Source organism: Numida meleagris, chromosome 2, assembly GCF_002078875.1.
Source record: "Numida meleagris isolate 19003 breed g44 Domestic line chromosome 2, NumMel1.0, whole genome shotgun sequence".
NCBI classification, from domain to species: Eukaryota; Metazoa; Chordata; class Aves; order Galliformes; family Numididae; genus Numida; species Numida meleagris.
In genome coordinates, this window is record NC_034410.1 from 52,037,498 (window position 1) to 52,064,490 (window position 26,993).

The 26,993-nt window shown below is 41.3% G+C and overlaps 1 protein-coding gene across 1 annotated transcript in view; it reads right to left on the bottom strand.

The window, feature by feature from the left end:
* EGFR (epidermal growth factor receptor) overlaps nt 1,925-26,993 on the bottom strand; it is a 148,495-nt gene continuing 123,426 nt past the window's right edge. Inside the window, exons 14-28 of the mRNA XM_021385464.1 lie at nt 25,338-25,437; nt 23,272-23,429; nt 19,845-19,880; nt 18,456-18,597; nt 17,239-17,361; nt 16,170-16,268; nt 12,928-13,113; nt 9,442-9,597; nt 8,507-8,582; nt 7,155-7,301; nt 4,677-4,774; nt 3,674-3,841; nt 3,531-3,578; nt 3,275-3,380; nt 1,925-2,301 (exon numbers count right to left, since the gene is read on the bottom strand). Of these exons, the coding sequence (XP_021241139.1) occupies nt 1,925-2,301; nt 3,275-3,380; nt 3,531-3,578; nt 3,674-3,841; nt 4,677-4,774; nt 7,155-7,301; nt 8,507-8,582; nt 9,442-9,597; nt 12,928-13,113; nt 16,170-16,268; nt 17,239-17,361; nt 18,456-18,597; nt 19,845-19,880; nt 23,272-23,429; nt 25,338-25,437 (2,020 nt within the window). The remainder of the gene's footprint in view (nt 2,302-3,274; nt 3,381-3,530; nt 3,579-3,673; nt 3,842-4,676; nt 4,775-7,154; nt 7,302-8,506; nt 8,583-9,441; nt 9,598-12,927; nt 13,114-16,169; nt 16,269-17,238; nt 17,362-18,455; nt 18,598-19,844; nt 19,881-23,271; nt 23,430-25,337; nt 25,438-26,993) is intronic.

A 26,993-nucleotide genomic window follows, 5' to 3' on the forward strand; every position in this document is an offset into this window, starting at 1 on the left:
GCTGGATGTGGGAACTAAATTTTAGTTATTGTTTTAAACACAAACCAGCAATAATTAAAGTCAGACTCTGCATACCCCATAGCACTGTGGCTGGGACTCAGTCTCAGTGACACAAATCTATGAAATGGAAAACCTTTGGATTTTGACTAAATACACTTCTCTACCCCAAACTGAAGTGTGGCTGATGAACTACTGCACACTCAAAAGCTGCTGATGCCTTTTTCACTGCACTACCTATAAAAAGGGTCATTTCACATGACCACTCTTTCACTCCTCAATAAATCTGTAAAAACAATGTTCTGAAATTGATGAACATGCCTTAGATTTATGAACTAATGGTTTGATTAAAATTGCACTGCTGCCAAGTTGCTGGTGGGATGCATGCAACTCACTAGATAAATTCACACTTTGGTCATTTTACTCCTACTGCCTTCATAAAGAAATGTTAATGTTAGACGAGCTTTAAGTTCTATAACATGGAGCCCTTGAAAGAGTAGCTGCTTTTGCTCCTGTGATTGACACACTATCGGTATACAGAGTATTTATACTATTAAGTTAAAATCTTAACCTTGGCTAGTCTGCCTCTTTGACACTGACAACAGAAGCCCAGGCTGGGTATTTTGAAGAAGCAGTGAGCAGCCCTGTGTTTCATAAGAGGAAGGCAACTTTTTCCACCATTCTAGATTACTCTTCCTTTTCCTAACCCATTCTCACTGCCCCTCCTGTGTTGCTTTGGGGTGTAAGAGGTCACCCCAGAGGGATAGGTACGGTGAGGCAAACTAGTCTCTGCCCCGGTATGATAAAGCTACTGGCCATATTTTGCCTTGAAGTGAGGAAAGTGCTAACATGGGCACGACCATTTTCTTTGCCAAATGTACACAAAGCAATTTCTGAGTCTCTAAAAGAGAATACTTGGCTAGAGCTACCTGTGTTTCTTGCCTTAGTCAAGTTTAATTTAGTATCAGTCTTCCTGTCTGTCTCATGAAAGCTCCAATTTGCATTTCCTCGACATTTAATTAGAGTCTGTTAAACATTATTTGACACTTCATTTTTCAGTTACGGCAACATCTTTAACAATTTTGCTGAAGAGGAGAGGCATTTTCTGATGACTCTACAACTGCATAATACATCAGAAAAATGCCTTGTGTTTGACCATCATAAAACAGACCAGTGAGTGCTCTGTAAAAATTTACAAGTGATTGTGAACTGTGTTCCTCCTGTCAGTTTTTAGCAGTAGTGGTCAGTAGGTGATGTGTCTTCCCATTCACTTCTTGTGCTAGCTTTCCCCAGAGCAATCTGCTCCATCCTGCCATGGACAGAATCTCCCACACATCCACCAGATGCACTTTTCCTGTTCATGCCAAGATGCAGTATGTGGAGCCAATTTGTAAAAATCCTGTGGTTTGGAATAACTGTTTCTGTTCCAGGACTTTTGGAAAACTATTTAGTAACATTATTTTTCTTCCTACTGGTGATCTGAACACCAGCTAACAGACTAGCAGTACAAGCATCTGACCTTGTAAAAGATCAAAAAAATCTGTTAGAAACATTTATAAAAATACACATTGTAGAAAGGAATTTGACTGTACAGAGTGTACAGCTAGAAGTTCATCCCAGAGTGGCTTCTTACCATGCTACTGTTTGAAAATGAAAGGAATGCATCCATACTTTTTCTATACAGGAAGATCCCGCTCCATTTCAACACATATCTCAGTGCAGGGTACGGGCTTCAGCTATTATGTGGAAATGGACAAGAAAAGACCAAACTGTCCTGTGAGACTGGCTTTGCAGATTCAGCTCACATGCTGAAGTGTGCTTATTGACGCATTGTGGTTGCCATTTGTGCTGAACAGAGTTTGTTCTTGCAGCAGCCAGGCAATTCACCAGACTGGCTTGCCTCACTGCAAGAAGAAATCCTCTATGGTCATGCTGAAGCTTCAATGTATTCACTTTTTGGTGCTGCTACCCTCAAGTACTCTGGGTTTTCTGCTGCAGGAACTTTCAAGAGACCATTATGTTTTGTTTCATTCGGTAGAAAGTCCTGCTGGTAGTCAGGATTGTCCAGATTTATTTGGTGATTGCCCGACTGGATCCAGTAAGGAGAGCTCTCGAAGACTGTTTTGGCCAGTGGCGACTGGCTGGTGTTGAGATACTCAGGGTTGTCCACGGCTGTGCTGTGGGAATTCTGGTAGCTTGAGTCCACAGGGAGCTTTGAGTTTGCTGTGAGAGAGATGTTGTTGTAGATTGGATTCTGGACCATGGCAGTAGATGGTTTCTTGGGCGTCAGCTGGTTTACATACTCTGGAATTGAAAACAAACAAACAAGATAATGAAAGTGATGAGGTATGACTAATGCAACCATTTGCATCACTCGAGGTGCAGTTTTAATCCATCTGCAACACTTTTTTCCAAGCAACATCTCACCAGACTTCCCAGCTCTGCATCCAGAATGGAAGAGAGCCAAATGCAATGACTGCCATGCTGTACATAAAGCAGCAGAAAGATTACTTTGACCACAAGGCTGCAAGACAGTTTGTGCTGATTTTAGTGGCAGTGTCCCACATATTGTTCTGAAATTTCAGTAGGGAGTTTGGCTGCCGGAAGCCAATCCCTCCAAAAAGTGTTCAGAGATGAGGCAACTACCTAGGAAATACAGAACAGATAGTAACAGAGATTCCACATCTCACTCACATGCCATCCCTTGCAGGGTCTGTCAGCCTTTTCAGCTGTGGGTTTTCAGGGGAAGGAAGAGAAAGTTGATATTTTTTAAGGATATTACTTAACCCAGACCCAGATCCCTCTGTGCTTTCTGTCTCACTCTGTGACAGCCAATGCTGTAAGTTAATGGGAAACTGTGAGCTTCCTTCTGTGTATTGATATCTGAAAGCAGTGGCACCACCAGGAAACTGTTTACTTGGCAGAAATGGTATAAGGAGTGAAACCCATGTTGATATATTTTCTGAAGTAGTAGAAAGCTTTAAAGATAGACTGACACACCTAAACTTCCTGACCAGATGGCACACATGGCATATATGAGGAACCTGGCTCACAAAGGAGTGGAAATGCCAAAAGCAGTCAGAAAAGTTTAAGGAAAGGATACGTGCATGCATTTCCACTCTTGTTTACTGAGTAAAAACAAAAGTTAGGATACATTTGGACTGCTTCCTTTCTCTTAAAGAGGAAGGAAGACTACTATATTCAAGCAAGACTCTTAACTGATTAAATGGTTTGTGAATGAGTAGACCTGGGATGGAAACATAGGAGAGGTACTTACCCGGAGCAGGCAGGAAGCCATCATCTATGCTCTCTTCCAAGAAATTGCCTGTTGGATCTGAGCTGTACCTCTGGACAAAGCTGTCTTCCCTCACAGGGTGCCCTTGCTAGGTTGGATATGCAGAAAATCAGTATAACAGGGACTGTTTTGTAGAAGTTGATTCGCATAAGTGAGGTATAAAAGTAGGGAGGGGGGATTCAATAGGAAAGTGATCACACAGTGCTGCTACTACTTTTTTACAAGTCACTCCACTTACCCCATTTCTGTCAATGCAGGTTGTAGCAGAATTGTTGCTAGTAGCGCTCTTTTAAAAAGAAAGAGAGAGAAAATGAGAACCATCATGAGAAACAGTCACTCTCACATTACTTGTTTTGTTCTCAGAAAGGAAAAGCTTCATACCAATGAACTCAGGAGAGGAGTCCGAGATGTAGAGGGGCTGCTGAAAAAGCCCTGGTGTGGGACGAGATACTCATCTGCATCCACAATGTCTTCCATGTCCTCCTCCTCCATCAGGGTGCGATAAAACTTGGAATCTGTAGGGCTAGGCAAGTGCATCCTTTCGTCTCCCTGTGAGACAAACTAGAGTGAGAGAGGATTCGCAGAACCCCTTCTAGCCCTCACTATCCATAGAATTTGGGCCTGCAATGTCCATACTGCTGTAAAATATCTGCATTTTTATGATATTCAAACTCTGTTAGCCTTTCAGGACTGCAGTATGTTACTGAGCATAGACCAGTATGAAGAAAATATTGGCCAAGTCTTGAAATTCTGTGTGGTTCTAGCTGAATGTGTTAAGACCCAGAAAGCAAGAGTAGAACTGTCCTTAAATTGTCAGCATGTGCTAGAAATTATTTGCAGCATATATTCTCAACTCATGCTGTTACTAAGCATAAGTTCACATTCTGCCGTGAACAGCTATGCAGTTTCCTCTTATCATCAGTGCCAGAGAGGATGTTCAAAATCTATTCCTCTTGTTTTCCTAAATGGCTTCTCTTTCCACATCATGTTTCAGCAAACATCACAGGAAATAATCCTTCACTGGCAAGGAGATAAACAGACTAACAGATTCAGCTCTCTGATTCTCTGAAATACAAAGCACTGCCATTCCAGTCAGCTTTCGCACTCTCACACCTATGTTGTTTATATTGGATCTTTCAGCTTAAAGTAAATGTCAACTTAACAAAAGTTTTCAGTGCAGCACCCAGAAGTGGTAAGGGCAGGAGAAATCCTTTTGCCTCAGAAGAAAGCAAACCATGAGAACATGAGCCTGCGTAGCCTGGCATCTTTTATGTGGAAAACTTGTCCAATCCAGGATAGGAATTTGATTTCCTATGCATTATTAATCATTCTGGGCCTGATATTAAATGTCCATTAGACATGTTGTTACTGCTGTATTTAGTACCTGTATAACAAGATAGCGGGGAGGGTCACGAGCCATTTTGGAGAACTCTGCAATCAGCTCACGAAATTTGGGACGGCTGTCTGCGTCGATCATCCAGCCTGAAGGGACAGCAGGGAGAGCAATACACAATTGAAATTGTTTCAGCAATCAGACACAGAGTCTGAAATAAAGTGTAACAGCTAAAAGAACAGTGCTATGCATGGTAAGAAGAAAGCAGCTACCTGTAAGAGATCACCATAAAAAATTAATTAACCAGACACTAGCTGATGTGAGTGTCAGCATTTAAGAATCACATTCTGGCAGTTTGGGAAGCATAAAGGAGGCAGTAAAGTCCCAAGACCAGACAAGCTCCAGGATAAGCCTGTCCACTCTCTTCCTGTCTTGTCTGTGCTTGGACAGAAGGTCCTACAATGTGACGGTAAGGAACAAGTCCTGAGGACAGCTAATGGGGGCCAGTCTGGATCAGTCTAAATTAGGTTGCTCTGAGAAACCTCTTGAAGGAGGAGAAGCAAATGGTCTTCAGCAGGTGCCTGCAGATATATTGTAAATTGACCTATTCCTTACCGCATTAATTCATGAAATCCTGGGAAATCTAAAGCAGAAGACTTACAATTTTCTACGTTGTACCAGATTTCTTCTAAAATTTACAACATCTACATTGTTTTGAAAGATTAACCATACCTAAGTTGTGTTTAACTAGTAAATGGACTTTAACAAGTACAAGTCCTACAGCTTAGTGTGGATCAATGATAGAAGAGATTTCTAATACTGATACTGGTAGCTTTACATGTGAGATGACTTAGGAAATTCACACTTTCCAATATCAACTAACAGATGAGGTGATGTATAGACACTTGTTTAAAATTAAAAGTAAGAAAGGTTAATCTTAGTATGTCTGAGAGAACTCATAAGAAGCAGCTTATCCAAGGTAATGGAGGGAGGAGCAAAGTGATAATACAAAAGTGATGGAGCAAAGTGATAATCTGCACTAGACAAAATCTCATCAATGCCAGTGGCTTTCTGTCATGCTGGAAATATGATCCTGTGCTAAGTACTTCCAATGCAGTTCTTACCAATTAAAGACATTCTTCTCACTTTAGGAGAGAGCAGACTTTTTGGAAATATGCTGCTGTTGCAGAAGTAGCATCTACTGTGTCTGAATTTATCTTTTAATTGCACGTGTTTAAATATAGTTTCTTTTAAAAAATTGTGTGTAATAGCTTCCAACTTTTCAGTTTATACTCTCTGTTTATAAAAGGAGATGAATGGGAATCCCAAATTCTTCTCTAAAAGACAAGAGGGCATGGCTTCAGCAGTGTCTGCACTGCAGCCTGTACACTGGGTCTGATCAGAGCCTCTGATGTGCCACTGAGTCCTGTGGAAGAAGGAAGGCTCAAACCCTGCATTCACAGGCTCTTGCTTTTAAATTTAGTGTAATGGTATGAAAGAGGACACTGACACTCCACTGGTAGTGTTTTATAAGCAAAGAGGTACCCAATTGGGTGCCTGGAAAAATGCCTGCTTTCTAGCTCTGCCCTGACTTTAAAGAAGGCCAATGGATGGAACTGCCAGGCCTCAGAAAATCTCAGCATTTGGAGACACACTGTGGTGCAGAGCTTTCAAAGATCTGTGACTGGATTACCACAAACTGGTAGGGCTGAGTTATCAGCAGGGTTCAGCATTGCTGAGGAGGGACTTCCAGGATAATGCTTATGGGTCTGAGCACTGCTGATGGATGCAGATGGACGTGTCTGGATGTGCTTCCTCCTCACCACAATGAACACAGGATCAGACTCTCCTTGCACAGTGCCTGTCCCAACACAGCAATGCACAGGCTCTCCAGGACTACCCAAAACTGCTGTACTACAGGGTGCTTGTTGGAGCACAGCTTTTATTTCAGCAACAGGTACAGTCTGCTCCAGTGAGAAGGTCTTAAATGCCACCTAGTGGGCTGCCTCTCAGTATCCTCACAAACAGTACTGGCAGGGATGCAGCCTAGTCTTGGCTTAGGAAGCAAGGTTACAATCTGACATTTTAGCAGCTGGTAGATGAAAAAGGGGTTTGAGGTTCAGAAGCCCTTCAGTGTGCCCTACCTGACAGCGTGTTACTGAACTAAGGCTGAACCTGGAGAAGTCATTGTTCATTTTACTTTCTAGATGTTTAAAACCAGAGTATCAGGTAACATGGATGGTGTTGTACTAATTTATACTGCCTGACATTTTAAAATAATTGACAGCATCATCCAGCAGTGTGAATGGTGAAAAACCATTAGTTGGCTGAATTAGCAATTAACAAAATCATGCCCTCTATTCCCATCTAAGGCATGAGGTGCAAGAATGCAGTCTGTCATTGCTCTTTTCACATAACCTAATTTCCATGCCATCACCAAGAATACAGTATACAGAAATGCCTACATGATGAAGGCAACTGTGCCACTAATTGGGCTTAGGAAAGCACCCACAAATACGCTGAACTCACATTTGACCATGATCATGTACACATCAATGGTGCAAATGGGCGGCTGAGGCAAACGTTCGCCCTTCTCCAAGACAGAGGAGATTTCACTTGCGGGGATCCCATCATAAGGTTTGGACCCAAATGTCATCAGCTCCCAAACTGTCACACCTGCAGGGAAAGGAGAAGACAGTGACAGAAATTTGGAGGAAGCTGAGTAGCTTGCCCAGATGTATTTGTCAATTGAGAGAAGCAGTGCATTGACAGATCCTCACTCAGGAAAAGAACTTTCTGCCATGATATCAAAGATATACAAATTAATAAAACAGTCTGAAATCATCTTGCCTTCCTTTATTTTTAATCGCAACTAGTGTCTCAGTGTTGAACATCCCACAGACTTTCTGGTCCCGCAGGAAAGAAAGGAAATACAGGTTACAGACTCCTGACTCCAGCTTAGGAAGGGGATTTAAAAATGGAAGTTGCCTTTTTGTTTATAACAATCTCTCCTGAGATGAGCAAGAGCAGTCATTGAAAGATGTGTAAACCAGCTGCCTCAGTGTTGTTTGCTGATGACATACTCTGTGATGTAGCTATTGTGATTGTCCAGTAGCTTAGGATACAAAACGAGACTTTGGATGCCAAGATACACAAATGGATTAAGAGGACCAGAGACTGTACTTTTTCTAAAAGGATAAAGCATCTCACCATTTGTACTAAACTTCTTCACCACAGAGTGGAAATTTTGCAACAAGTTGCTCTGAAGTTTCCTTTCAGCTCCTCTTTCTTTTATACAAAGAATAAAGTGAATTATTTGAGGAGGTATCAATTGCTTTTCTTTTTTTGTTGTCCTCTCAGTTCCCTGAGAGCACACACCATACTGCCTACCCTTCTGCAACTACACTGAATCATTTTAGGCCACCATGACAAAGTAAGTTTTATCATCACCTCAAGTAGTGCCAGAGGAGACAGTGGAGTTACAATGATTTATGCTGACTGGCAGTGTGGCCAATGGTTTTATGGCCTCCCTGTCATTATACTGCTTTATTGTTGGTCTCATTCTATTGCACATGAAGATGCTGAAGGAAAGCTTCAGCAGAAGTTCACCACATGGAGGAGTGCAGTCTCCTACCTGCAGCTCCTGTCAGGGAAGGGTTCATCATGTGGAAGCATACTCTGCAAAACGTCTTACACCTCACCACTGCTCAGTTTTGTGGGAATTTTACTTAGTTGAATAGGTGATTTGGGCCCATTATTTAGGTTTAATCTCTCAATCTTTGGATAATAGGAAGAATAAAGAACTCTATTCAATGTTATTGCAATTGTTCACATTGTTCAAAACACATCTACAAAAACTATAACTATCCTTTTAGACTCACCATAACTCCAGACATCACTTTGATGAGTATAAATCCGGTGCAAAATTGACTCCAATGCCATCCATTTAATAGGAACCTAGGAAGATCCACAAATTAGCCATAAGATGCTGAATCAAATTTTATCAGCAACATTTACCACCAGGTGGTGTTTATGTCAATGGTTTGGTTGTAGAAGGGGTTTGAAAAACACTATGAAACAACACAATTATTTGACTGGTAAAGCAGCCAAGTTCTGAGTCCCTTGTTACTATTTTCATTTACTATGTTTAGTCTGGAAACTTGTGAAATTTTTGAGCCTTTATAAATATCTCTTATAAGTTAATTTTACCATATTTTTAACAGTTAAATTACTAATTTTTTAACCTTCTCCTGTTGTAACAGAATAAAAATCCAGTCTCCGACTGTATGACAAGGATTGATTTGTACTCATTTGATTTCCATTTATGGTCACTGCAATATTTGGAAGCAGATTCTTGTTAATTTCTCAGCAGTACACATTCCCTTCATCGGCACGTAGTACAACATAAAGGCTGGCTGAACCAAGTCTGACAGGTCTTTCTTCTGCTATAAATATATGGCATTCCCTTTCTCTCCATAAACTGCACAGTGTTATTGGCATTGGCTATGTGATGAATTGATATATGCTTTTATTTTTATTGTTTTTTAAATAACCTTGTTTTTTCCCAAACATTCAGGGTGGCAATTTCAAAAGCCCTTGCTGCTCTGCTTTCTCTGCTCCCACTGCAGTCACACAGGCCTGATGCTGCTCTGGCTGTGCTCAGCAGACTTCCACAGGCTTCAAAGGCAGCAAGCTGAGATTGCAGCTGAGCCTTTTGAAAAGCCCACTCTCTTTTTTCCTATTTTTAACAGAAAGGCTCATGCATGAGCACAAACACCAATGAACAGGCCATGGTTCATTCTCCGGTGCCTTTTACCTTGCCTCCCTCTGCGTGATACTCCTTCTCATCTGCCCCAAGCAGCTTTGCCAGCCCAAAGTCTGTGATTTTCACATGTTGTGGAGTCTTAACAAGGACGTTCCTGGCAGCAAGGTCACGGTGCACCAGGCGACGTTCCTCCAGGTAGTTCATTCCCTGCAAAACAACAGACTGGTGGTAGGCTCTTGCTCACACACTTTGGGCTTTGGCACACAAATAAGTTACCAAACTTCAGCTGCTCTATGGTAACTGTATACACACCACATGTGGTAAACTATTCCCCTTTCAGAAGGAGTTGCTGCTTTGAATTTTGTGATGCTGATTGCAGGAAGAGGGCATGTACTATGTGGAGAAGGAGGTGGCTACAGTACTATCCTCTAGTAACCTTTCTGTGGGTCTGTATTCAAGTGGAATCATGGAGAAAAAAGGGATGGTGGGAGGTATAGCAGGGGATGTGGTTCCTCTGGGACTTAGTTCAAGACATATAAAATCAGCATAGTATTGTCAAATGAGTGGACAAACCCATCTTTCAGCTGCAGTTGTGCAACTCCTGTGACCTCAGGGTAGCACAGGAGAGATGGTGACCATCACCATCCCTGTACACACATGCCAACCTCACTGGGAGAATCTAGATACAAATGGCCTGGAAGAAGAGTCCAAGCAAAAACAAATTCATCATTCAAAGCTGCCAGTTCTGTGCCTTGTTACAATGAACTCTGCCTTTTCAATGACAGCAAGCAGGCATCTCTCTGCAAACACGATAAAAGGAAAAAAGTAAAAAAAAACCCCTCATTTAATGTCTGAGCTCAGAGTTGCACCTATTTTGAAGTCCTCTTTGTAAAGGCAAGTTCTTCCAGTTTCAGTGCCATAGCATACGTGCTTTTTTGGTACAACTTCTCTCAAGGAAGAACGGACTTTTCTCTGGAGTGACTGCAGATCTCTCAGACAGATAAAATTGCTAATTGTGCTGGTTTGACTTTTAAGGCATGAATCAACATCTGCCTCTCTGACCACAGAGATTATTCTTTGTTCCCTCAACTCCAATCTCATGGTGCATGGAATTAAAAAAAAATCATGATTTCTAAGTTTCCTGTGAGATCCTTTCTAAAAACCACAATTATTCTCAGTCCATAGGTTTCTGCTGGCAGTAGGTTATGTGCTTGTATTTTTATTAAATTAAAATTAATTAATTAATTAAATTAATTAAAAAGTGCTTCTAGCCTACAGTATTAACACCAAAATGAGCAAAATGTGATGACAGCGGTACTGGAGAGAGTAATTTCCCTCCATACTCCACCCCAATCCTAAGCCCACTGTTAACCTGGACCACCAGTGAATCCTCCACTGCATTTTCTCAGCAGAACTATACCCCTGTGGTAAGAGCTGCTTGTGTTGCCAAAACAAACCACCCAAACAGACTGGCACAATGCCACTGTGAGCATGCATTTAATTATACAAATATATCTTTATTGAGCAGAGCTCTTGAGAAAAAATCTTGAGCTGCCAACAGAAAACTATCTTAAAAAAAAATTACAAAATCTCACCCCAGTGGAGCAAAAATTTCCTGCTAAGCATGTATTGCTGCAGAGACTTGTAAGGACTCAAAGCTACTGAAAAGCAGAATATCAATTTCACAGTAAGCTATTTAAGACTCTGATAGCCAAAGGACTTGTACACATGCACAAGCATACACCAAAGATGTTGAACTGCTCATGCAGAAAGTACAACAGATCTCTATTTGTGTGCAAGCCCTGGATTTAAGCCATTTTTTTCATCATTAAGAGTGAGACTAACATGTTCAAAGCTACTTCACAGTGTTTCTGCACATGGTGTGGATATACTCTGCCATAACATTTTGTCTGAAAGACATGACTTAGTAAAAGATAACATTTGTGAAAGATACAAAGAGAAATTACTTCAAAGCTGTGGAAACAGAAACAAAAATAAACTTCACAGTGAACTTGTTTCCTTCTGGTTAGTTTCCAGGCACAATTATATTGGCCACAATTTTTCTCCCCATTTTCAGAGTCAGAGAAAGTCAAAATATTGGGCATGACTTTATCAGTGCAGCAGTAACACCAGACACATTGGTGGGAAAAAGCCATATGCATGATCTACAAGCGCTTTGAGGAGAACTTCAGTATGGAGCAACACAAAGGAGGATGCTGGAGGTCAAGGAGCTCTGGAGGGGGTAGAGGTTGCTATGGGTGAATGCTGAACTGATGTGAAGAAAATAAAAAAGAAGCAACAGTTGTGAACGGTAACGTTTCAGGCAGGTGCACAACAAATGTGATGCCCCAAGGATCAATCTGGGGACTGATTTTGCCACTTTAAAAATGAACGAGGAGGAGGAAGAACATGAGGGAAATGTGGCCTCCAGTTCATCATCCAAAGGAAGAAAGACCAGGAGAGAGCAGTAACTGGTTTCAAATGAGAGAGCAAGAGTCAGAATAATGGCAGCTCACATTCCTGGTGGACACATAAATTAATTTGCTGTGGAGTGTTCTGTAAAAAATACACACAACTAGATGAAAAATGTGCTCTGTATAATTTTGGTGGATACATTTCTGAGATCCTCAGCATGTTTCCTGAACGCAAACCATGGCCAGGAAAGCCTGAGATGTATACAAAGTCTCAAGGGATCAATAAGGCAGTAAGCATGTGGTTAACTTGTGGACTGGTATTACTGAAATAAGCAGCATTAAAGAATCTAGACTTTGCAAATAATGCTACCTCACACAACAAACCTTACACAAATTGCAGCTATTGGTTTTGCCCCATTCTTCCACATCTAACCATCTTCCACGCAGCATACTGCCGCTAAGGGCTGTACTTCAGTCTCCTTTGCTTCTCTTCTCTTTAGCTCCATGCACAGGCAGGTAACCAGTGCCAGGTGTGATAATGAGGTGTTATTTGGCACTGTGGCCATTTCAGTTTAATTACATGCACCAACTCATTGTATATGAATTGCAAAAGAGCCCTGTGGTGCCTGGAATGTCACGGTCAGATGGTATTTATTAATCAGCAGTTTTGATCCCCAGACCACACAGATTTCAGCCTGAAAAGCCAGGGTCATTCTCCAGGGGATGCTAGAAGGTATATCTAACATCACTGTTTGCCTTGTGGCACAGCCCCAAAAAATCCAGTAACTTAAGCAGCATTTTGTTATGAGAACTGACAGATTCTGTTCCCTTCTCTGCCACAGCTTCATTACATCACTGTTGTGTTACTGGGTGTCTGGTTTTCATTGGTGACAATATTAAGCTGCCTAGGAGCAATTTGTTTGCACAGTGGCTTGAAAATGGTAAACTGTTTAAAACAAAGCAACAGCTTACTGATATGTATCAAGTCTCCAGGAACCATGAGGCATGATGAAATACAGAGACCTGTGCAGACAGGTAAGTTAACAAACACATGACATATTGACTGATATCTGTGTTGCAGCCTGGGTCTTAGCTGGCCCCAAAGCCGAGCTGGTCAGCTTACCTTTGCAATCTGCACACACCAGTTGAGAAGGTACTGGGAGCCAATGTTGTCCTTGTGCTCTCGGATGTAATCGAGGAGGCAGCCATAAGGCATGAGCTGGGTGATGAGCTGCACAGTGGAAGTGAGGCAGATTCCCAGCAAGCGGCACACGTGAGGATTGTCAACACTAGCCATCACATAGGCTTCCTGAGAAGAAAGAATGGAAGAAAGGGATGTGAAACACTCCCTTATGCATGACTAAAATATTTGGATATGGTATCAAGAAGATATTTATACATTTTATGAAAACCTTAATAAAGCCTTTTGGATTTGAGTTTCATAAATACGTGAAAAACTTTTCTTTCAAGCCTGTTCACCCCGAGTAAGGTAAACAAGGTACCTCCTCTTTCTTTGTACTTTCTGCAGTTAAGAGAAGAGAGAGGCCCCCTGGGAGGCTGTTGTAGGATGCTCCAGACAAACTGAATACACCCTCTAACATGGCCATGGGGGATAAAGCACCCAGGCTTCACAAGTTTTAATGCAAAAACTAGTTACGGATTTATAATTGGGATTTGTATTTATATTGAGACCCACTGTCAAGTGCCAGCTCAAAGAATGAGTTACATACAATAGGGGAAAAAAGTAAAGCTGAAGTTTTTTTTTACTAATTACCCATCTGATTTACAGTATTTCAGTTCTGGACATTTTAAAAGACCTTCAATTGAAAACTGATACAATTAAAAAATAAATGGCAATTTTCCCATGTGGTGAGCTTTTAGGTCAGCATCTTAATTCAGCATCTGGAATGCACCAACTAATCATCCGCTGAAAGTTTCAGCATTAAGTCAGCAGAAGCCAAAATTAATAGTCAAGGCACCACTGTGACTGGGCACTATTGTGGCAGGGAAAGAAGCAAATCTGCATTTTCTAATAGCTTAAGAAATAAAATACCACAGCACTAAGCTCATCACCTAACAAGCTTTCCACAGATGTCACATAGCTGTGTAGCTGGTAAGAACTATTTTTAAACAAAGATATAGCAATGACGTTCAATAAATAAATCACCCTAATTCTTAAGCAATACACTCTGTCCCTGGAACAGTTGCATGACGTGCCAGCCTAATCAAAACATGACATAAAGCCATTTCTTCAGAGGTGCTAATTCTGCATTTTGTTTCTTTGTTTCAGAGCAAATGGAATCCAAGTGGCCTCCAGGCAGCCAGACTAAAGATTATCTCCAGCAGAACTCAAATAAGGGATCCTCAACCTCTCACATTCAACTGCAGAATGTGAGCAGGTGACTGAAAAACAATTCTTTGTCAAGGAAAGTGCTGAGTACAGTAGCTCAAGATAAGATAAAAGAAGAATACAATGTGCTCTTTAATTATGTAAACATTTATGACATTTTAAGACAACCTTCTGAATCCACTATATGATGCTCAGATGGAAGCACAGAGCAAAATACACTAATATCAGTAAGCTTCAAAACCCAGCAGCCGTACCACTTAAGGACGTCTGTTCCTAGTGTTGCTTCCAGTTGGGATTCAGCTCTATGCTGTATTAATTTCAGCAGCGGGAAAAGAAATCTGCAGACTCAGAGCTGCTCCCTGCCCATCTGCTGCACAGCCCCTGTGGGGCTGGCCTGGTGGCAGAGCATGGAAGCTGGAGGCGGGGAGTGGGCATTTGGCCACACAGCTTTCAGAGAGATCCAGATTTGGTAATAGAGAAATAGGGCCGCTGCCTCCTCACGGGGAGCAGAAGGGAGCTATTGTACAGCCAGGAACCCTCTAAGTAGTCCAAGACATTAAAGTGGGCCTTTGTTTCAACTGTTTATCTTGGAAATCTCTGCGTATGCTCTGACCTGCTCCAAGTATGCTTGGTATTCAACAACAATCTTCTGAATTAGCCCTACCCTAAAAAAGTCAGCGAGAGCTTGTCTGGATTATAGAAACTAAACCTTCTGCGCTGGTTCAATGCCTAGCATGTGTCTGTAGTCACCTTTAATTGGATGTCATCATCTCTGAGGTTTCAGTGACCTTAAAAAATTGGTTGTGTAGCAAAAGGAAAAGCGCTTTTAGAGTCATCTCTCTGACTTCTTTCAGGAGAAAATATTTTGATATCACCAAGAGCATACAGCCTATGCGTGTACTGCCCTTTCATTTGGGTATCTTGCTCTGCTGAAGGCAGGATGCAGTACCACAGGCTTATTAATTAACCTTTCCTTCACTATATAGGGATTTGACACAGTTTAGTGCAAAGCAGCCTTTGTGAAGACTGTACTGTGCTCCTTATCACTGTGAAGAGTGAAACAACCCCTGGAAAGCCTATGTAGGAGGACAGCAGCCTGCCCTGGATGATTTGGAGTAGTAACGGGGTCCACGTGGGTCTGGGACTTGGAGAAGCATGAGACTGCCCTAGGGGCAAAGGGTATGTGCAGCTTGTGTCTTGTCCAATGGCTCAGGGAAAACAAGTGGTTTCTCCCCATGGGATAATGCTAGGAAGCTGGTTCCAGAAGTCCAGAGACAAAAACTGGAAGCCAGTTTCCAGACTGTAGTTTCCCACGTTGTTTAGCCACGGTTGTCAGCAGCTCCTGGGGACCTGGCAAGGGGTGCTAGCAGAGATCTCAGTCATCTGAGAACTGCTGATCTCTGTCCCTCTGAAAGCATATGAGAAACAGTGCCCCATAGCCTTTTCCCTGTTTTGTGAAGTCATAAGTTTTATCCAAGTAAGAAAGTAAGATTCCCACGCCTCTTTCAGGAAGTGAGATAATTTTGCACTGTTCATGGCTAAGAAACTAGTCTGCTGGGAATTTTTCTTTACGGATTAACAGTTAAGTTATTCCTTTATAACTGAGCAACAAAGTGATGACAATCTGCAATATCTGGATTCAAAAATCCTTAGATATGTTTTTATTGTTCTTATTTGCACTGTTGCAGCAGCAATTAATGCCATAATTTAAGGCTTGAGACATCAGAATAAAGAAAATGGCCTCAGGTGTAAATGTACAGTTCTGACCTTTCCTTATGTGCCAGTTCCTACTCTGTGAGTACAAATAACATCAGTGCTGAGACTGCAAGCAAGGACTTCACAGGAGATACAAAAGCATTTCCTAAACAACTGCACTATGGCTGCACTTTTATATGAAGAATTCTGGTTGAGAAGTTAATATTTCTTTCCAGCCGAAGTTCTGAAATCCCTTTAGCTGCTTTAGGGAAAAATCCACAATCTACTGTCAACTTGGCAAAACAAATATGAACACTTACATCAAGTATTTCCTTGTTGGCTTTTGGCGATGTAGCCTCTCTCAGTTCTTTAATAGCAACAGGAATTTTAACCTTTTCCCCTTCTGGGATCCAAAGTCCCTATCAAAATGAAGTACAAAGAATTACTCAGTTCTTATATCTAACAGGTTAATTCTCACAATTATGTATACATTTTAAATCTTCTGAGTAGACTTAAATATTCCGAGTAATGGGAAGTCAAGGCAAACAACAAAAATTTGACAAGCAATATGCAAAAAGTCATTATGTCTTGTGGGTATTAAAAGAATCCTGTCAATAGAATGACATTTCGTTTTCTGTTACCTCTACCACACTTTTTTGAAAAATTACCCACAAAAAAAACTGTCAATTACCTGTATGAATAGCCCAAGACATGCATAAAGAATACCTTACTTGGATAGAAATCTAATTAATTAGCACATCATGGCAATTGTAATAGCAAAACCTGGCCACTTCCAATTTATAAACCACTGGATTAAAAAACCTGAGATTTTCTTATGTGCAATGAGATGGCAGCTCCCCTACAAATATTCCAGTCCCAAACATATGCAGCGACAGGTAGGTTTATGTCATGACTGGTTCAATGCTCTACAGCTGTAGCATCAGGAGGTCATTCATGTGGGAGGTAAAGCATTGGGTGCTAGAAGGAAGCTCTGCTGCAGCACCTAGTGAAGTAGGTGTTTGTTTTCAGAGGTCAATAGGGTTTGTACTCCAAAGTTCTCAGCCCTAGCTGGAAGATTGCTTCAGAAATAGAGCTTTATAAATGGATATGTGAATCTACACAATAGTACTGAATAGTACTGACAAATACCTTTGTCCCCTAGGTTCAGCAATATAGCTTCAGCAACACACAAAAAAATCATGTTATCAAATTAATAAATCAATTAATGACAATTTTAGTAGTATCTTTGCCAGTTCAACACATACAAGCTATGAAAGCTAGTGAAAAAATCTACAATAGTAACCTCAGCTCCCAGTTTATTGCTTTGTTTGGGTGGCTTTTCCATGTGGGAACAAGACGAAGAGGGGAAGAAAAACATCATGATCTTACCTTATAAACAGTGCCAAAAGCTCCAGAGCCCAAAACTTTGACCTTTTTAAATTCTGTTTCCTTTAAAATTCTCAGGTGGGCCTGGTTTGGTGCCTCCCCACTGGGTGTCAGTGGTTCGACAAGCTGGTGCAGACAGAATAACAAGGCTTTAGAAGGATATACAGGTTGGAGTACAGCAAGCAGCACAATTTGTGGAAGGAAAATAATCCTTCATTTAAAATAATGAACATTTTATTCCAGCTGAAGTTTATGTGAGGGCAATTCTATTCTGACTTAAAGCAATAAATAACTAGAGTTGTTCCAAATTTCAGCGTTAAAATCAATCAAAATAATCTCCACGACACCATTTCTGTTCACTGAAATTGAGCAGAATGGCAGCTGCTGTTTTGAACAAAAATGAAGGAATACTGCTGTTCAAATAAAGACATAAAAGACTTAAAAAATATGGCATGAAGAACAGTGTGATTACCACAGATCTTAAATAAGACTATTTTTTTCAACTTGCATATAAATTATAAAAATGTTTTAAGTAACGTGCAAGAACCACCTGCAACCTTTCAGGTTTGCTCTTGTTTAATTAGATGAAATTCCCATGATACTGGAGGTAGCTCTCCGAAACCACCAAGTTTAAAAACAACAATTTAAACTGTGAGCACAATTATTTTATAAATTGGAAAGTAAAAGTTGAATTGACTGTTGATGTTTTTAAAATTTGATCTAAGCCTTGCTGCAAACAGTAGCAATGGCCTCGTAACAGAGATATTTAACACTTTTTTTTTATATGTAAGCCAGCTTTTTTCCTTTATTGATTTTCTTCTGTTGTTACTTGACTTGTCGGGAGGGCGAAACGATTGAGTGCTGAGGGTTTACATGGGAGGTTGCACAGATCAGCAAACATATTACACACCACCCCTCAGGCAGAGTCTTTTCCCCAAGTAGAAATTCTCCATGATTGCCACTGAGATTTGGACATCTAAATCCCTAAGGTTTTGGAAAATTATATCCACAGAAATTGGACTTGAGATTAAATGAGAAGGTGTTAGGTGCCCACTGCCTCTTTTCCAAGTGTGGCAGATGCCATGTCAGCCAAGCCAAGGGCTTATTGAATTACAAGGCAGATCCGTGATGCGCTGCAACTCTCTGGTTTTAGGTGGTCCAGCTTCACGGCAGTGAAGCTCAGGAAAGCAGCCTGTCCTAGATGTGTTCACAGTGCTCACCTCCCTCTCTTGCAGCAGCCTGCGCAGGGTGCGCTTCCGCACAATGTGACGTCGCCGCAGGTAAAGGCCGATGCCCAGGCCAACCACAACCAGGCACAGGAGTCCTCCAACAACTCCAGCCGCGATGGATGGGGTTTTGGAGCTGCCAGGGACAAGGGATGCAGAAAGAGAAGAAAATGCTTAGATGTATGGTTTAAGAAAAACCTACAGAGGTTGCATATACCTTTTTGATTTTTGATTGGACATCTCCTTAGAACAATTTGACAATTCAGGAGTCTTGAGCAACAGTATTTTAAAGTTCCTCACCCAGTGGTTGTGTTTATTGATCACCAGGGAGCAGTGAAAAATTAAAAGAACTGAGGTGATATGAGACCATTTGTACTTTTGCTGTGCTTAGCAGTGGAGATTTCTCCACCTCCACTGTACTTCCATCCCCTCCTCCTGCAGATTGTTTTTGCACAGCCTCCTGTATTTACCATTTATGTGCCTTTTTCTTTACTGCATTTGCAGTTTTGTTCCATGTTTGCAAAGCAAACTTTAAGAAACCAATTTTCACTGGAAAAAATGTTTCTATGGCCAAGTGCTGAGCCTTGCAGAGATGAGCTTGCTTGTTTACCCTGGTGATTTTAACACCACCAGCAGGAGGGAAAAGAAAAGGCTCTCCATGTAGATGAGGTACTTACAGCTTTGTATATGTGCAGGTAAAGTGATATCGAGAAGGCATACACAGCTGTAATACCGTTCATGAAGCTGACAGCTCATCAGTAGGAGAGGGAATGATGCATGGGTCACAGTACTTCAAACTGTCTGCCCTTCTCCCCAAGTACAAAATGACTGAAGCTGGGTAGCATTTGAACAGTCTGTGTTGCATGTACTGATAGCTGCCTGTTTATAAGAGTCTGGTTGGTTTCAGACTTAAGTTGAGAAGAAAAACCGGTTTCCCAAGGTTGTCTGTTGGTCTATACCTGGAGATCCATCACAGCTGCCCTGGGGATTACTATTAAATAGAGTCACATTTTAACAGTATTTTTAGGCTGAATTTGTCTTTCCATAGCATGACTTAGTGGTTAGAAACTAAATACCTCTCTTAGTCAGAGAAACCTGTTGACTTGATGCATGTTCTTGAGCAAGACATGATGCCAAACAATGCAAAATAAGATCTTGTGAGAAGAATGAATGTCCATCTCTGCATGGAGGGATTGGAGATGTAGGGATTCCAGGCTGGAAAAGCCCCCAGCTCTGAGCCTGTCACTTCCTCATACGGATCTGAAGCAGGACTTTACCAAGCTTTAGCCTCAACGTTATAGCATCCACCAGACACTGCAGAAATGTAAATACACATGCATTCTTTCAAGCTCTGTTGTTAATTATAACAGATGGAATACTCACCCATTTGGACATCCTTCAAGACCTGGTCCTTTGCACCTGTAAAAACAAATGAACGCCATTAACATATTAGCTCTGTCATACCTAATCCTAGAACTCCAACTAAGAAGAGTGCTACTGAAGAAAATTTTATGTTTCAGAGCAGCACAAGTATCAACATAGGTATTTATAATAATCACACACTCTAACAAACATCACACAATGGCCCCGCTCCAGAAACTTTTACGCAGAGGTATAGTTGTGCTACGTAATCATTATAACAAATATTTTAAAACAACTTTTTTTGATGTGTTAGAATGGAGGGAGGACACTGATACACAGTATTCAAATGGACCTGGATTCCCTGCTTCTTTATTCTAAATATATATCTTTGGTTTCTACATGCACTGTCCTATCCACCAGCTTCAAAGCTTGCTTAGACTTTGAGGCCACAAAAAATAAACAGCCACAGAGACAGCTGTGTGGTAGCCGGTGTGCTATCAGCAGTGCTCTGGCTCTGTGTGGGCATTTGTGCTAGCAAAGACGAGCTCAGGGCTAACTGAAGAGGAATACAGGATGGCAGAAAGCTACAAAAAAAATGCACAGCTACAGATCCTCCTGCATTATCCGGGTGTCCTGAGAAGCTAAAGATTCCAATTTCCAGACTTTCTATTGCAAAAACAACATGGATGAAAACACAGTGACTGCATTCACATGGTGCTCTAACAGGCTTGAGGGGCACTGTGCATTCCCTAAGTGCTGCTGGGCTACAAGCTGTATGCTCTTCATAGGAACTGTGGTCTTTGTGGTGTCTACCGAGGAAGGAGAGCCTTACAGAGGGCATTATATCATCTCTGAAAAACAGAGCACAGCAAAGAGAGAGTTCAGTTTGTGGTATCTGCTCTCTGCACTGACTAAAAGAATGTGTATCATCCCAAAGCAGCTCCAAGGGACGTCAAGCAGGGGTTAAGGAGTAAACCCATGCCAGGAAAAGTGCTCTGAGTTCCCTCTTACTGAGAGGAGGAAACAGAAAAATTTCAAAATGGCAGGTGGAGCTGAAGATTTTATCTCATGGAGTGATCTAGATCTAGGGGGGTAAGGAAGGGAAGTAACTACTCATTTTATTGTGTTTTTGTTTATTTGTTTGGTTTCATTACTCTGATCTTTCCCTATGTATTTGGCTTGTTTTGAGGCCAACACAGTGCTCCAAGACCCAGCATCTAGAAGGTCTTGTGAGTTCACTGGGCTCCCATGCAAGAATGTGCATCCTGGTGTCCTGGACATACTGGAAGTACTGCGCATACTGGTTCCTGGATCCTGGGAGTCTGCTCTGTTAGCATTCCCTGTCTGCCTACAGCTTGTTTTGTTTGCTTAGTTGTGTAACTAAGCAATGTGAGGCTGCACATGCAGAGCAGAACCACCAGCTTGCCTAAGGTCACAGGAGACGTATCTCACTTTGCACCAGGCTTCTTTCTTTGGGCAGTTAAAAGAAAACTGATCTAGGACCCAAGACATCAGCCTATCACACCCTATCAATCATCTGGATCTGAATTTCTATATGCTAATGTAACAAAGCATGCGTAACTTCTCTTGATAAGGATGTGATAATAAAAACTCTTACATTATTCCAGAATGTGACCATATTCCTTCAAGTTAATTCTTTCTAAAAATTCTGTTACTATGGCAAACCCTCCATGCACTTCTTAACAGCAAAAGAATGCACTTCCTAACAGCAAAAAAATAGTACCTGAGGCCTAAGGAATGACTGACCAGTTATTTTTCTAGGCCCGAAAGTGGAGGGAGGTGTATATTTTCATCTGTGCTCTTTTTCTAGAAAAGTATTTCCCACACAAATCCATCAATACCAAGTCTAGTGGGATAAAGTTAAAAGGTGTTTGGGAAGAAAATGATAGATCGGCATGTGCTTTTCAAATCCCACATAATTTTCTGATTCATTTCACAAGTTGAAGAAGAAACAAAGTCTGTGACAAATATCTATCCAAGACTAAATATAACCATCTTTCTTAATGTGGAATTTTATGATGACACCCAACATAAGCAATCCATGTTTAAAAGAATCTAAACAATCATTTTTTTCTATTCTCAAATCATTTTTCTTCTCCTCACAGAAACTAAAATGAGAAATGTGACCTTGTGTTATAAACTGCCTCAAGATCTTATGGTTGTAATGGATGGAACCTAGCAGCAGTTGTAGTCTCTGAAATATTTCTCTGCTTTTTGGAAAATTAGTGCTGTGTATAGTCCCAGAAAGTATTACACCCTGAACTCACCATTTCCTCCCTTGTCCTGGTTCAGACACAGCTATATATTTCCCAAATCCATCAAGATTTTAACAACTTTCTCCTTGACCCACAGTTCTTAATTTGATGTAATGCAAACACATTGCTATGGTTCATGGCCCTTCAGAGGGGACTCATGTTTTAACAGCCTAAGTTACTTCACAGTCATAAAAGAAATGGAAAACCATCGAGCTTTTCAAAGCCTTACAAGAATTTTTCTCTTTTATTTCTCATTAACCTTTAGAATATGACAAAGGCATTGAATGGGCACTGTGCTGCTGCAAGCTTCCGTATCAGATCCCTGGCCACATTCTCATCCACCCCTAAAATCCCCTGGTATTTAACACACGCACCAGTAAGGCATAGCATTGGTGGAGACTCTGGAGGCAGGACTCATCATCTAGTTCTAGTAACTACAGTTGTGCTGTCTCCCTTTCTTGTTCTTCCACTTCACTGGCTGTGGCTGAATTTGATTCTCATACTCTAGGAGAGTCACATGAGAAAACCAGATCCCTCAACATGGAGCAGAATAATCAAGCTGGTGTGTTTCCTTAGTTGCTGGGGATATGAACAGGGTAATTCCAGGGCTTTTAGGACATTGCTCTCTTTAATGGAGCACATTTTCTTAGCTGTACTACAGGCAGAGCAGAAGGAAGCTGGTGTACAAAATCCCCAAGCGGTCATAGGAGAAACAGGCAAAAAGAACTCTGGGATGTGCTAGTATGTGGAAAGAAAAAGGCAAAAAAAATCACTGTGGTACACCCACTGCCCCCACTGGAATTTCCCTCCTAAAAAATAAAAGGTGCAGGGAAAAACATGCCCCAGGATCTCAGCATCCACCAGATGTCACTGATGCTCCTCCCAAAAACAGAGGACCTTGTGCCCAGCCAGGTGGAAATGACCTAGAGCATTAAAAAAAAAAAAAAAAAAAATTGCTTTCTATGTAAAGAAGTGCAACTGAACTTTTCCTATTTACAAAGTCCACTGCACTTTGCTTACATTACCTGCGTATGTCTGACCTCTTCCACTTCCTGCTATTTTTTGCTCGTGATGTTTTGAAATGGGACTGGTCAGGAAGGAAGAAAGTCTGAAACTAGCTGGTCCTCTGCTTTTTACTTTTTCTTCACCATTTGGACCAAGGTTTTACTCACCCTCGTGTACAGTTTGGATGGCAGAGCTGGCAAACAGCATTGGCATCTGCATACTTCCAGACGAGGGTATCATTCTCACCCAGCACCCCTGCGGGGCAGGTCTTCACACAGTGGGGACCATCTATGAAATGGGCACACTTCACGCAGTGGTCTGGGCCCTGCAAAGAAGCAAAGAAACAACTCGTCTATGATTTCCTCACACTCCTTACACTTCAGGAGGAAACGCAGAAGATAAGTATCTGTGCATTCAACTGTGGAACATTTTCAGCATTTTGTGGTTTCGTTACCTTGCTACCTGAAATGCTTACAAGTTTTTGCTCTTGTAGGATGGACTGTACAAAGGGCAATACCTGATGTTTAAAGCTAATGCTTCATCAAGTTGGGATTGTTGCTCCATGGTTCCTGCTGCTCTTTTTTCCTGCCCTCTGCCTGATGGGAAAGCTCACATTTTTCATTTAAAATTGGGAATAATTTAACAATGTCCTATTAAAGGGTAAGCTGAAAAGCAGAGGGCCCGGCTGTTTCCTGCTGCAATCTACCATCATATGATTTAAAATGATCGATCTGGCTCTGCTTATCTCTCTCTGAAGTATTGGCTCCAAATCATTATTTTCCTGGTTTCTCTGCCTTTGAGTAGCACAGGAAATACAACTACCCAAGGATGCCATGCATTCTCTACTTTGAATAGCATTTACTTTGCGCTTAAAGGCATTGCCTCTGGCCATTTTTGGCAGAAATGTTTTTACTCCAACTGTAATAGCACCTGGAATGCTGTAAGTATTTTAAGTCAGGGAAACCAGTAATTCTGGGTCAAATTCTACAGAGAAAACAAACCCACAAAAAAACCCACGCCAGATCCACACTGTTGGTTTCAGTAAGACATGCCATGTGAAGATTCCTTTAATTACTGTAATATCTAAGGGCAAATGTAATATACTAATTACTAGATGCTGGGCAAATATGGAACAAGGGGTGGTCACCACCTGAACTAGTTTATAATGTTAACGGCATCCCTTAGGCAATGGTGGTCTCAATTGGAAGGGAGGATAGAAATAGTTCACATTGCTGAGCAGCCACTCCTCAGACTGATGGGCAAGGGTCAAATACAGAGGCTGCAGGAGATGGCAAGAGGTGTTTGAAAGAGTTGGACTAAGGAGCACAGAGTAGGATCTGTGATGGAAACAGGAGATTTGATTTCAGTTAGTGAGAAAGGCTCATTGAGACAGAGGATGCACTAAGAAGAATTACAGGTTTATCATTAAGACATGAATTTTATCTGATTAAAATGAAAATCTTTTTCACAGTTGCCAACCCAAACATTTCATAACACATAAGAGTATTCTGAAAATTAAAGAAAAATTATATAAAAAACATTGAGAAAGATTCACAAGTGACTGGCAAGACTGCACTGTTTTGACTTTTGTAGAAGTATTCTGTGTAAGTATGAACACATATATAACTGTATAAAGTAAGAAAATCCAATCATTTTGTTTTGATTGCTTTTCTTTTATCATACTTTATGCCTACAACTACTTTAACATTGGCTATAAACTTTAACCTAGTTAGTTAAAAACAGTTTTAAGTAAAAACTGCTTCCTGGGTGCTTTCCAGTAAGCACTTTTTAAATCTCAATTTTAATAGGTCTTTTCAAGCTACTGTATTAATCCACTATTTTAACAGCTATTTTCCTGTGAATAAGGAAGTGTAATTTGTTCATGCTAACTTGGCTGTTCAATAACTACACATTCCCAAAATGTTTATCAAGTTACTATATCTTCGCTTATGTTTTTTTTGTGTGTGTTTTTTTTCCACAAAGACACAAGAAAGACTCTACCATGCTTGAGACTATGAGGCTATGTGGATGACACATGTGATGGGGGAAAAACACATCCTAAAGTTCTCTCTCCTGGTTTTTTCTCTCCTGACAACAGATCTTGCTCTTTATTTTTTCCCCTCTCCCCCATCTGTGCCTGACTGTGGCAACGGGTAAATGGGAATTCAAGATTATCTCATCATATTGAACCACAGCCCAAGGTACTGGTTTGCTAAGCCAGGTCTATCCTTACAGGTCCAGTGCAGGTTGCGTTGTATGCAGTGGAGTTCTGCACCAGACACTCCGAATGGCATGGGAGGCATTTGGAGTCCCTTTCAAACTCACGTGGCTCCCTAGAATAAAAGAAAAAAGAGAAATAATAAAATCTCAACTAAGTAGTAAGGATTAAAATTTGTTTGTCTTTCCACCTCCTGGCTTTCCCAGCATGAATCCATTGGGATAACTGTCCTGATACAGGATGTGTAGGGACCATCTTGTCTGATGGCAGCAAAACAGGGGCATTTTCTCAGCTCAACGGGGAGGAAAGGGAAAGGAAAATTTGGATGGCAGTGGAACACATGGCATTCCAGACCACACACCACAAATGAGGTTACTTTCCATTTTAAGATAATGACACAGAATATTCTCAAAGATTTCCATGGGCTTTTAAATGGTAGTGATGCAAAGAGATAAGCAAAATCATTTCAAGGCTCCAAATAATACTCAGGAAAGTTAAACAGCAGTGCTCTGATAATTAAATGCATGCCCTCCCTACAACACACAATGAATCATTAAAATATGAAAGTTGGGAGCAGATGGTTTCAATAGCAATAAAGCTGTTCCACTTGAAGTAATGGTGTTATTAATTAAACTATATCTAAACATCATAGGACACAAAAAATGCCCAGATCTACCCTTCAGGTCATAGAAGCTGCTGGAGGGAATTCACTTATGAAAAAGACAGCTGCTGAATGGCAAGACAAATCATCATGGGCATCAGCATCCTGTCAAGTTCTTGCTTAACACCAAAGATTTTAGTAAGAAACAAAGGCAGAAGTGTTTACACCAACAAATTTATGGATAGCAAAGCATTAGTCTATTGCACATTACTGAAGATCAGCATATTTTTTGGTGCTAGCCATGCTTTCCCGGCCTACATCACCTGTTAAACTGACCGAAAAAAAAACCAGCCATAGCCCTGACACAAAGATTTTGGTATGCTTTCCTCAACCTGAGAAAATCTGAAGCAATATTTTTGCCTGAAATTACTGCACTCAGTGCTCTGCAGATGAAGCCTAATTTTCTCTTAACTGCAATGCTGCACACTGGAGGGGCAAGTCACTCACCTGGCTTTTGAGCAGGATTGCCCCATCCCTTCAGCAAGAACCCCTGAGCACCCCAGAGTACCCTCTGACCTGAAACATGCTGCATTTCAGCAAATCCAACACGTTGAGAATAACTAGGGGAGCCATTGCAGCAAGGAAGCCTATGGGAGGTGGCTGTGTTTCTGCAACTGAGTCTGTGGTTGTTGACTAGTTGATGATGACAACTGCCTCTGACTCTTGCCTGATGCACTTGCCATGACAGGCATAGCTTGGATTCATGGGGGTTTTAAACTCCTTTATGCCATTTGGGAAGGAAGGGTAATGCTTAGCTTCCCTGGGCCTGCTGATAGCTTCCCAGAAGGCCTGATGCCCAGGAGCAGTGGGTATGAGCAATGCTGAGCACTGGGCCTGAATTTTTCCCTGGGCCTGAAAAATTCCCTGAATATATATATATATTTTTTTTTTGGGGGGGGGGGGGGGTATAGTGCTCAGGCTAACACCTCTGCCAAGCCAGCGAAATCCAATGCAAAGAGAGACCCTATGTCTTGCTCACTTTCTAGCCACACACATTCTAAAACCAAAAC